Source organism: Chiloscyllium punctatum, chromosome 7, assembly GCF_047496795.1.
Source record: "Chiloscyllium punctatum isolate Juve2018m chromosome 7, sChiPun1.3, whole genome shotgun sequence".
Taxonomy (NCBI): Eukaryota; Metazoa; Chordata; class Chondrichthyes; order Orectolobiformes; family Hemiscylliidae; genus Chiloscyllium; species Chiloscyllium punctatum.
Window position 1 is genome coordinate 37,344,795 of NC_092745.1, and position 12,931 is coordinate 37,357,725.

The 12,931-nt window shown below is 45.2% G+C and overlaps 1 protein-coding gene across 2 annotated transcripts in view; it reads right to left on the reverse strand.

The window, feature by feature from the left end:
- Nucleotides 1-8,961: 8,961 nt before the first annotated feature.
- Nucleotides 8,962-12,931, reverse strand: part of stx6 (syntaxin 6) — a 32,302-nt gene continuing 28,332 nt past the window's right edge. Inside the window, exon 7 of one of the 2 annotated variants that reach the window (XM_072573414.1) lies at nt 8,962-12,153. In XM_072573414.1, the coding sequence (XP_072429515.1) occupies nt 11,670-12,153 (484 nt within the window). In that variant the 3' untranslated portion in view covers nt 8,962-11,669. The remainder of the gene's footprint in view (nt 12,154-12,931) is intronic. The other variant, XM_072573415.1, reaches the window with a different exon arrangement.

The following is a 12,931-nucleotide window of genomic DNA, read 5'->3' on the forward strand; positions in this document are numbered from 1 at the left end:
TTGATAGGCCAGTAAGAGTGGGAGAGTTTTCTGGACAGCTGGAACTATGTGTTAACACAGCACAACAGTCTTCCCCATCTTGCCCTGATGGGCCTTGTTCTGAGAGACGCACAAAGTAGATGTGGAGGGGATGTTTCCTCCTGTGGGGGAATTCAGAACGAAAGCTTGAGGATAAAGAGTAGCAGAATGTACACATAGCTGAGGAGAAATTACTTCTCCCAAAGAGTTGTGAATCTATGGAATTCACTGTCTCAGAGTGTGGAGGATGTCTGGACTTTGAGGTTCTGGATCAGTATGGAGGTGGGAGGGTAGGGAATGATTCAGAGTGTTCGTTGAGGAGTTGAACACTCAACTCTGCCCTTACCTTCATTTAGGTAAAAACAATGACTGCAGATGCTGGAAAGCAAATACTGGATTAGTGGTGCTGGAAGAGCACAGCAGTTCAGGCAGTATCCAACGAGCAGCGAAATCGACGTTTCGGGCAAAAGCCCTTCATCAGGAATAAAGGCAGTGAGCCTGAAGCATGGAGAGATAAGCTAGAGGAGGGTGGGGGTGGGGAGAGAGTAGCGTAGAGTACAATGGGTGAGTGGGGGAGGAGATGAAGGTGATAGGTCAAGGAGGAGAGGGTGGAGTGGATAGGTGGAAAAGGAGATAGGCAGGTCGGACAAGTCCGGACAAGTCAAGGAGACAGTTACTGAGCTGGAAGTTTGAAACTAGGATGAGGTGGGGGAAGGGGAAATGAGGAAGCTGTTGAAGTCCACATTGATGCCCTGGGGTTGAAGTGTTCCGAGGCAGAAGATGAGGCGTTCTTCCTCCAAGCGTCTGGTGGTGAGGGAGCGGCGGTGAAGGAGGCCCAGGACCTCCATGTCCTCGGCAGAGTGGGAGGGGGAGTTGAAATGTTGGGCCACGAGGCGGTTTGGTTGATTGGTGCGGGTGTCTCGGAGATGTTCCCTAAAGCGCTCTGCTAGGAGGCGCCCAGTCTCCCCAATGTAGAGGAGACCACATCGGGAGCAACGGATACAATAAATGATATTAGTGGATGTGCAGGTAAAACTTTGATGGATGTGGAAGGCTCCTTTAGGGCCTTGGATAGAGGTGAGGGAGGAAGTGTGGGCACAGGTTTTACAGTTCCTGCGGTGGCAGGGGAAAGTGCCAGAATGGGAGGGTGGGTTGTAGGGGGGTGTGGACCTGACCAGGTAGTCACGGAGGGAACGGTCTTTGCGGAAGGTGGAAAGGGGTGGGGAGGGAAATATATCCCTGGTTGTGGGGTCTTTTTGGAGGTGGCGGAAATGTCGGCGGATGATTTGGTTTATGCGAAGGTTTGTAGGGTGGAAGGTGAGCACCAGGGGCGTTCTGTCCTTGTTACGGTTGGAGGGGTGGGGTCTGAGGGCGGAGGTGCGGGATGTGGATGAGATGCGTTAGAGGGCATCTTTAACCACGTGGGAAGGGAAATTGCGGTCTCTAAAGAAGGAGGCCATCTGGTGTGTTCTATGGTGGAACTGGTCCTCCTGGGAGCAGATACGGCGGAGGCGGAGAAATTGGGAATACGGGATGGCATTTTTGTAAGAGGTAGGGTGGGGAGAGGTGTAATCCAGGTAGCTGTGGGAGTCGGTGGGTTTGTAAAAAATGTCAGTGTCAAGTTGGTCGTCACTAATGGAGATGGAGAGGTCCAGGAAGGGGAGCGAGGTGTCAGAGATGGTCCAGGTAAATTTAAGGTCAGGGTGGAATGTGTTGGTGAAGTTGATGAATTGCTCAACCTCCTCGCGGGAGCACGAGGTGGTGCCAATGCAGTCATCAATGTAGCGGAGGAAGAGGCGGGGAGTGGTGCCGGTGTAATTATAGAAGATCAACTGTTCTTACCTTCATTTAGCCAAGTACTTTTGGTAAAATAACCTCTTGTAGCCTGCCGCAGTCCCTTATAGGGTGCAACAAACTTACAAACACAGAAAATGGGAATCAGATGGGCTTTTATAACAACAACCCAGTTACCATTAGGTTAGCTCTTCCTTTCTGGTTTTTATTGAACTCAAATCTGACCATGTGCTGTGGTGGGCTTCAAACCCCTCAACACGTTATCCTGGATTACTGGGCTGGTGACAAGGCAGAACCTCCCCCAGATCACCATATCAATCCTCCTCCTCCTGACTATTCTAGCCACATCCCTGACGTTCTCTCAAATCACTCACTCGATCCTGACTTGCCCCCATGCCCCCATCCCAAATAACCCCCCCGTCCTGCAAGAATTGTGTTAGGGTTTCACTGTTCACTAGACTTTATTAGCAATTTAGATGTTGGGATTGAGAGCCAGTGGCACAAAGATACACTGCATTTTGTGCAAAGTAAATAGAAGCATAAAATTAGAAGGATATTAATAGATTAAGTGGGAGGACAAATGAGTTTCCATAAAGGCACACATGACAACATTTGGAGCAGGATACTTTTAGAACAGGATACTTCCAAAATATAGCAAAGCCTTAAACAGTGTACGTAGATTTTCAAAATGACATCAACAGGCCACAGTAAATAATTAAAGAGGATAGTGGAACGATAGAATAGTCCCGAGCAAACTAGAATACAAGAGGCTTGAAACTACACCAACTATACAAAGCCCTGGTCAGGTCACAGGCACCGTATTAGGAAGGATATTTTGGCCTCGGCAGATTTTACAAGAATGTTATCAGGACTTCAAAGTTGAAATTACGAGGAACGATTACACAACTTGAGTGCAGTCAAAGTTTTCAAGGAATGGTGAGGTAGGTAGAGGGATTGGAGTAGACTCTGCAGATTGGAGCCAGGTTTCCCAGGGTTCAAAGGAAGTCTCATATTTATATGGCACCTTTGATGACCACTGGGTGTTGCAGAGTGTTACAAAGCCAATGAAATACACTCAAAAGTGTAGGTACTATTTTCGTGCAGAAAACAAGAAAGATGAGTGAACTTAGGAAACATTTAAGACACAGAAAGCGCAGGAAAGGTTTCCAACTTTTTTTTACATGTGGTCCTGCGTGCTGGCTCAGTTATCGATTTCCAATCTGAGATTGTTAATGAAAGTTATTCAAGGACATGGAGCAAAGGCTACAGAGAGTATAGGGAACTTGGATCATAGATTCACCCCACCAGAACTAATATTGACAAACACATTCTCTGATTTGTCTTCACAAACTGTGATCTCCGATTCTGTAGATGGGAGTGGTGTCAAATTTGAAAGAATGAATAAAGCTGAGAAGGGGTTGGATCTCATCAGAATTGTGAAGTTCAACACAGTGAGCATTGACAGGGTGAGGTGAGCTGAAAACCAGCAGCAGTCGATCTAAAAGGGAGACGATAAATCCAGACAGGAGTTCAGGCAAAATGCTTTTACCCATAGAGTGGTGAGAGTGTGGAACTCAGGCCAATGTAATAAAAGGGAAACTAGGTACATACACAAGGGAGAATAAGACAGAAGGATACGAGACGAATTCTCAATAAGAATAGAGTGGTGTGTGTGGCCCAGTGCGAGACTGTTCACTCTGTTATTCTGTAATTAAAGATCCCCATAAGGTGGCACCCCACAGAGAGGGGAGGAAGTTGATGACAGATGTGTGGGAGCCCCAGGTGCTGGGAGTGAAGAGACACAGACAGCCTCCCAGGGTCAGAGGCTTGATTGTCTGTGCACGGTCTCTCAGCTCCTCACAGGCAGTGTAGCCTCAGCTTCTCCCTCAGGCTGCATTACAATGGTAATGAATCCAGCTGGACTGACAGCTTGTCCTGGGGAGATCGGGCGATGGGGGGGGTGGGGGGGGGGGAGGTTAGTTGTGGGCTGGAGGATGGAGGTTGGTGGGGGTTTGCCTGGGCCCCAGCTGCTGACTGTCAATGTCGCCTAGAGGGGGTTGGGGGGTTGGGGTGGAAGGGGAGCAGTGGGAATCTGTCCTGATGCTCTGCAAATCCACCCTCACCTGCTGTCAGAGGAGCTCTCTATTCAGCCACTGATGTCATTGGCAGAGGCTGTGGTGACTGCTTTTATGATTAACTCTTCACTTGCCTCTACTCCAAACTCCCTTGAAGCGTTTCAAACTTGACAGAAACAGAGAAATGTAGAAACTAGGAGCAGGAGGAGGCCATTCAGCCCTTCGGGTCTGCACCCACATTCAATATGATGGTGGCTGATCATCCAATTCAGGCCCTGTTCCTGCTCTCTCCCCATAACCTTTGATCCCTTTAGGCCGAAGAACGAAATCTATCCCCTTCTTGAAAACATTCAGTGTTTTGACCTCAATCGTTTTCTGTGCCAGAGTGTTCCACGGGCTCACAGCTCTGTGGGTGAAGATGTTTCTCCTCATCATGGTGTTAAATGGTCTATCCTGTCTCCTTAGCAACAAAATCGAGAATTGCTTGAAAACTCACCAGGTCTGGCAGTATCAGTGGAGAAAAAGCAGAGGTAATGTTTCAGATCCAGTGACCCTTGTTCAGAACTGTGTCCTTCTTCAGGAACACAGGTCTCGCATCTCCCCTGTTAGAATTTTATAGGTTTCTACAGGATTCCCCCTCATTCTTTTAAACTTCACTGAATATCATCCTAATTGATCCAGTCCTATCAACCCAGGAATCAGTCTGGTAAACCTCCATTGCACTCGCTCTGTAGCCAGAACATCCTTCCTCTGGTAAGAAGACCAAGACTGCACAGAGTATTCCAGGATCTGGTCTCATCAAGGCTCTGTACAATTGTAGCAAGACATCCCTGCTCCTGTACTTGAATAACATTTATGACAAATGGTCAGGTTGACCTTGTAGATACTGGATCTTTACACTTACTCAAAGGGGTGTTGCCACTGAGATGACAGGAGTGCCTTGCCTCTCTAGTGTCACTACTCTACAGATGATGACATGAATGTAATTGTTTTATCCAGTTCCCAATAAGGCTAATTACATGCTTTCTCCATAACATACTTAGATCCAACAACCAGGTTTCCTTAATATACACAGAACGATTAATTTATTATAAAACAAAAGTGGTTAATGCAGACCAACATTGACCAAGGTGATAGCTGCACGGACTTGGTGTGAGTTAGAAATTAGGCAGCAGGATAGAAGCTGGTGGCTTCAGGAGAGCTGGGTTATTGGTTATCAGAATTGATTAACACACATGCAGAATGTAAATATATGAATATTTACCTCTCAACAGAATCCAAAACACACCTACATTCACACCAGTTAAAGGAAGAAAACAGATATTTCTCCGCACAGCTTCAATTTGGGAGAAAGCACTTTTGACCGATAATGGTTAGTTCTTGAAGGCAACAAAAAGGATAAGGAGTGGTCTGTTCAGCTTGTTAGTCTGGCTTTCCAGCACATGTAGACAGGTTACTAGACAAGTGTAGTTATCTCTGGGGCCTTGCTAGATACAGCTTGCTCAGGAAACACAGTACCCAGACATTTTCGACATGTTCTTTCTAGAGGAAAAGAACGTCCTGGCAAATCTTTTCTGAACCCTCTCAATCCTTCCTGTGAGGAATGTGTGAGCTTTCCAATGATGGAGTATTGCTGGGAGAGGGTTAAGTGCTCCCTGCCTCCTTTACCCAGCTCTCCTGAAGTCACCAGCTTCTATCCTGTTGCTTAATTTCTAACTCGCACCCAAGTCTGTGCAGCTATCAGACTTGTCAACGTTGGTCTGCATTGACAAACAGGTCAGTGGGTTAAGTGTGTGGCTGAAAATAAGGGACTGATGCAGTCTGACAGTAGGTGAGTCAATTGAGTGTAGTGCATTTGACAGTTTATGGTTTATTCACGAGGTTACAAAGTTTGAAAATGACCTTGACAACTAACGTGAAGTCTTCTTCTGGGGCTGCACCTTGGGTTTATAGTACTACTCTTAACTGCAGTGGTTAGCTCCACACACACCCTTTCCAGGAGACCTCCTGATCTATTGTGGCTTTACTCCTCTTGACCACCTTCTGCACCAAGATCCCCCAAATACTGCACCCAGGAACCCTGGGGGCACACTGTCTGGTCTGTTCCCCTCAAACATTAGAGCACAGGCACATTACTTTTTCAGAGGGCTGGTACAGACAGAACAGGTCCATCTGTGTAATCCCCATTCTAGGATTCATATAAACATAGGAGTAGGTCTTTTGGTCCACTGAACATGCCCTGCCCTCAATAAGTCTATAGCTTGATCTTCTGTCACAGAACCATCCTTTTGCACAATCCCCCATATTCCTTGATGCAATAACATCTAAACACTTGCCAATCTCTGACATGAACCTGCTGAACAATCGAGCTTCCAGTATCTTCTAGGGTAGAGAATTACCCCTCAATCTCACTTTATCCAGGGCCAGAGAGTGAAATCACGGGCCCTGGGACATCTCCTACTTTTGGGTTTCTCCTATGCACCCTGTCTCCAATTTTAATCCTTAATTGCTGCTGTTGAGACCCTTCTCAATGTGCGTTGGATCCTACAGGGGAGAGTGGAGCAGCACTCCATTATGAAGTGATGTCAGCTTTTATTCTTTTCTAGGATGAAGCATTGCTGGCAAGGCTTGCATTTGTATTCCATGCCTAATTATCCTTTGACTGAGTGGTTTAGTGGACCATTTCAGAGGTCAGTCAAGACTGAACCACATTGATGTGGGTCTGGAGTCACATGTAAGCGAGGATTTCAGATTTCATTTCCAAAAGGATGTCAGAAATCAATAGTGACACTTCTACACTGGAGTTGACCAAGATTTAGAATTAGGAGGTTTTTTTTATTCATTCACAGGATGAGGGCTTCCCTGACATCTATTGCACGTCCCTAATTGTCCAGAGGGCAGTTAAGAGTCAACCAGATCGCGGTGGGTCTGGAATCACATGTAGGCCAGAGGCTAGGTAAGGATGGCAATTTCCTTCCCTAAAGGGTATCAGATGTTTTTTTTTCCCCCCTGATAATTGTCCTTAATTCCAGATTTTTAAAATAATATCAAATTCCACCATCTGCTCTAGTGGGATTCAAACCCAGGTCCTCAGAACATGAGCAGAGTTTCTAGATTAACAGTCTGGCGATAACACCATTAGGCCATTGCCTCAGAGTCATAGAGATGTACAGCGTGGAAACAGACCCTTTGGTACAACCCGTCCATGCCGACCAGATATCCCAACCCAATCTAACCGCACCTGCCAGCATCTGGCCCATATCCCTCCAAACCCTTCCTATTCATATACCCATCCAAATGCCTCTTAAATGTTGCAATTGTACCAGCCTCCACCACATCCTCTGGAGCTCATTCCATACACGTACCACCCTCTGCGTGAAAAAGTTGCCCCTTAGGTCTCTTTTATACCTTTTCCCTCTCACCCTAAACCTATGCCCTCTAGTTCTGGACTCAGTCACCCCAGGGAAAAGACTTTGTCTATTTATCCTATCCACGCCCCTCAGAATTTTGTAAACCTCTATAAGGTCACCCCTCAGCCTCCGACGCTCCAGGGAAAACAGCCCCAGCCTGTTCAGCCTCTCCCTGTAGCTCAGATCCTCCAACCCTGGCAATATCCTTGTAAATCTTTTCTGAACCCTTTCAAGTTCCTCAGACAATTCAACAATATCTTCTAATTAAGAACTCTCAATTAAATCTAAACACACCACATTCAAGAAATACATTAATTTCCTTGTTTTAAAAAAAATCACAGAACACCAGGTTATATTCCAACAGGTTAATCTGGAAGTACTAGCTTTGAAATTAGCTAGGTAACTGATGAAGGAGCAGTGCGCCAAAAGCTAGTGCTCCTAAACAAACCTGTTGGACTATTATCTGGTGCGGTGTGATTTTTAGACTTGGTCCGCCCAGTTCATCATTAATTTCCGAGACAATGCAATATTTTAATTGTCACAGAACAATTTTTTTTCAGATACATTCTGGAAGTTTTAACTAGCATAGAAGAGGAGGGAAAAGTAGTCAATGTTAAGACTGTTAATTTACAGACAGTATTTGAACAATTGGTGCACAAGATATCATTACTCAAGCTTGGGGATCTCAGAATTGGGGATAATATGGTGAACTGAGAATTGGTTAATATACTGTAAATCAGAGTGTAAAAAATGGTGAGGCTCAACACTAGGACCTCAGGAGGTTATTAGAGTCTACTTCCCTGACAGTTGTGAACACTATCTGTTACCAAGAGCAGGATGGGTGATGGGACCCATTGTATTGTGTTGGAGTGACACCTCCAGGATTGATCGTGGACTCAGGATGTTGGACGTAAGTAAGCAGGACTGGGACGCTGTGGGGGCCCAGAACTACTCCTTCAAGACATCAAGTCTTCATTAGCCAGCTCTCTCCAGCCGCTGAGTTGACCTTCCTGGACACGACTGCTGGGCCTGGCTCTTTGTCCAGGGGCCCCAGCATCAGCTGGCTCAGCCTCCTAGCCCCAGGTGGGGAGGGCGGGCCAGTAGGCTGAGCATGCGATGGAGGGGGAAGGTCAACCTTCCTTTGCCCACGCAGAAACCCCCACCTCCTGGTGCGAGCCCTCACCCCGATGCTGTCCCTGCTCTTGGTGCAGGTCTCACCCTTTTTTATGCAGTAAGTGTACACAAAAAAGGGACCCTTTCACATGAAGTAAATGTGAATGAAAGACCCTGCCATGTGCAGTAATTGTGAATGGGCGCACCCTGTCACATGGAGTAATTGTGAATGAGGGGCTCCATCACATAGAGTAATTAGGATAGAAAGTGTAACACTCCTTCCAAAATTAACTATTGCCATAGAATACATCCCGAGTGAGGCCTTTTCCTAATTCCCACTTTGCAGGCGTGTCAGAAATCCGAATAAATGCACCTGCACTAGCGCTGCGTGAGGTGTGATTTCGGCAAAGTGTTGGGTTTCATGCTCTGGAAACCTAAACCCAGATACCCCTAGGGCTATACTGTGGTAGGTGTATCACACAGCACCTTATCACCACAGCCCCTCATTCTCTTGAGCTTTCTTTCCAATTGAACATTCAGGAGTCAAAGCAGAGAGGATAACTATACATCATTTATTTACACACCAGATTGCAAGACAGAGATCAGAAGACACAAAGTTACCTTGGCAATTTATCTCAAGAACATCCTAAAGCAGTTTAACAGCCAATTAAGTACTTCTGAAGTGTAGTCATTTTTTCAATGTAGGAAACAGTTTGTGCGCAGCAAGATCACGCAGCCAACAAGGTGATAATGAGCCTATAACTTTAAAAAATATACATTGATGTAGGATGAGGGATAAACATTGTCCAGGTCAGTCTTGCTCTTCAAAATGATGATGAGATGTTTTATGCTTTCTGGTGAAACCAGAGAGGACCTCAATCAATCAGAAGACTGCATATTGATAGTGCAGCACCCTCTCAGCACAGCACTGGGAGCGTGAACCTAAATTACATGCACAATTACAATTATGAACCCACGAGTTTCAGACTCAGGAGAGACTGCTTACCTACAGTGCCACACTTGGCATCTACAGAGTGTCCATGGCCATGACCCTCTACCACCCTATTAGATACCTTGGGAGATACATCTACAATGTAGCCTAGAGTGGTGACAGGGATTGGTCACTGTTCCTTTACTGCTCCTCTGGCAAAATCCAGGGAGCAAGGGTTACTCTTCAATGCTTAGTTGCATGAAGGTGTCATCAGCAAGCTTCTTCTCAAGTGCTTTCCAACAGACTTCTCAAAGATGGTAACATCACATCCAACATGGGTTTTGGACCACATTAAAGTACTTTTGGATGATTTAACTTTTACAATGATCACAACAGCCCTAACACCAATTTTGTTTTTTTTAAAATTGCACCTAAATGTCAGCTAATACTGTATTAGAAAAATTAAACATTCATTGTTTTAAAAAAAAAAGATTTGTCCATTAAACCAATTCCAATTTTAAATGTTGGCTGAGCAAAAAGGTTTTCGCAAACCATCCTCCTGACGACTTTGATAATTTCAAACGCCTCGATTAGATCATTCTTTAAATGCTTTGAAGCTAATCATCACTGCAACAAATTCATGTCGCAACATCACCCCAATTCTCCCCAAAAGGCTTCCATCACCACTATCCTTGTCTGGAGACAGAGTATAGTTCCAGACACCTAAACCATATCTATTTACCCAGAGTGTCAGAAAGCAATCATATGAGCAGTGTTGCAATCCAAGGCTCACCCCACTCGCTTCCAAAATCCATACAGACACAGTGAACCAGGTCACTTGCCAGTCAACAAGAGCTAGAAATCTGGTTGACATCCTGTCCCTTCCTCCAAAATCAAGCAGTACACTACTGCTACACAGAGATAAGCACTGAGTGGGGACTGAACCTGGGAATATCCACACCCTGCAGGATTCAGGTTGTTGGAGCAGGGCTGGCAGTAAAGAGTTTCTGCAAGCAACAGAATGGGCAAGTAGAAGGTCTATAGGCACAAACTTGCCCCAATTAAGGAACGCAAGGGTTTTTTCAGTGGCGTGCACTGGTAGTCTAATTACTTTAGCCGTTATTTCTCCAGAGAGGAACAAAAGATAGCAGAAAAGTAGTGTCTCATTACAGTCAGTGCAAAAATATAGATACAAAATGCAGGTGACACGCGCACAAAGTTCAGTGCAATCTAATCACAAGGACATTTTAATCATGCCAACTGTATTTGAAGTTGTGTACACATTGCAAAAGTTTACTCTTGGAAATGTTCTTGCCTGGAAAGAAACTGATTTTAAAGGCAAACACCAGGGAGGATTTGCAGATTAGAGGAAATCTGGGCGCAGTGGGAGGACGAAGATAATGAACATTGAGACTGGTGAGCAGTTGGCATGTGCATCTAAAACTCTGTCCAAGTTGTTGCTTGAAATTCTTGAGCACAGAATATTTTAGATGCACTCCCACCTTTGCAAACAAGGCCACTTGGCCCATACACCTTGCCCCAATGTTTTTTTCCAAAAAGTGAGCTGTGCTACATCAGAACAATGCTGACATCTAACTGGGAAAGGGTAATTCTTAATCTTTTCATTCATGTCAGTGTGACTGGCAAGGCCAGCATTTGGTACTCACCCTAAATTGCCCTTGAACTTGCCCAGCCATTTCAGACGACTGGGAAGAGTCATTCACACTACTGTCACATGTCAGGCCAGACCAAGTAAGGATGGCAGATATCCTTCCCTCAAGGACATTTGGTTCTCGAATGTTTCTTTTCTTACATCAACAATGGTTCTCATGGTCACCATTACTTAGACTAGATTTATTAATTGAAGTTAAATTGCACATGATGTCAGGGTGCGATTTGAACTGATGCCCTCAGAACATTAGCCTGGTCTTCTATATTAGTGACATCAGCACCTCATCTGGTAGGATACTGGGTAATACACGTGTATTTGACCAAGATCAGTTTGTGTTAATATCGCCAAAATAAATTGCCCTCTGAATGTGACAGGAGCTCAGGATCAGAGTGTGATGGACCCCTAAATGTCAGTCATGAGGGGGACTGGAATTGATTTGCGCAGTTTTCTCCCAAGGCCAGCTCATTACCCAATCCTCATGAGAACAACGGGTCAGCCAAGGACAAAAGTGTAAAATGGTTGCTAGCTTATCAGCCGTGCAGTCAGAAACAGGCAAACGCTCACTTGCTGATTACATCTAGTCGACCATGAATACGTGCATCACAGGAGTCAAATACACCAGTGAGCTAAAATGGCAAACTGCCTACATCATTTGCTTAAGGCACTAAGATGTTGACCAAAAACATACGTGTTTTAAAAAAAAATGGAATATTTGTAAAGCAGTGATTTGGGGAAATACCCGACAATTGATCTCCTTCCCTCAGAGTTGCAAGGTAGAGTTTGGGAGGTGGTTTGTTGGGAGGGGGGGGGCGGGGGGGGGGAGGAATAAAAGAGACCTGTCTTTTCATTTCAGCATTTTTTGCAAGTGAATGACTGGAATAAAACAATAATTCTGCAGTTAGTAATGTCAATGGTCGGGTTAGTAGGACATGTTTGCTAGAGAAACACCTCACAACCAGGCCCACCCATGGAAAGCATGCACCACAAAGTACAGGGCTGTTCTCTTGTCTAGCCTTTTGCACCCGCTCTTCCATTCTCCCTCTCCAACACAAACAGTTCAGGCTTAGATAGTGAACAATAAGATCAGCACCACGACCAAGATGATAAGGAGAATGACAATTCCACACCACTGACGCCGATCTGAGGAAGAAAATAAGACACCATTTTCAAAAAGTCATTAATTTCCTTAAATATCATTTTACACATGTCTTCAAAATAAAGGCAGCTGGAGCAGCTTTTGACCTGGTCAATTCATCATTCGTTGAATATAGTCTTAAAACTTGGTTGATAACAGCTCCTGGGAGGAAAAAGTGAGGACTGCAGACGCTGGAGATCAGAGCTGAAAATGTGTTGCTGGAAAAGCGCAGCAGGTCAGGCAGCATCCAAGGAGCAGGAGAATCGACGTTTCGGGCATCAGCCCTTCTTCAGGAATCCTGAAGGGCTGGTGCACGAAACGTCGATTCTCCTGCTCCTTGGATGCTGCCTGACCTGCTGCGCTTTTCCAGCAACATATTTTCAGCTCATAACAGCTCCTGAACTGGTTTCAAGCAGCAGAGAGTAAGATTTCAGAGCATGCTTTGGCCCTCATGCTTCAATGAAACTTTGTCGGAGATTACACAAATTGGAAGGAGAAACACGTTTACTTGTGATGCCTTAGCCATGGTGGTGGATGTAAAAGACAAATAGCACTATTTTCAGGCAAAGCAGGACAGTCTTTCTTCATGTCTGGGACACAAGTCACCTCTTAACCATTATCTATAGTGATATGGTCGTTACCACCCTTCTGCTTGTGGAATCTTGCTATGTATAAATATGGTACCATATTTACCATCATAACCAAAGCAACTGGAGGTGGTGAAAGAAATTTTATAAAGTCCCTCTCATATTGACACCCCATTCCACACCCCCCCACTTCCCT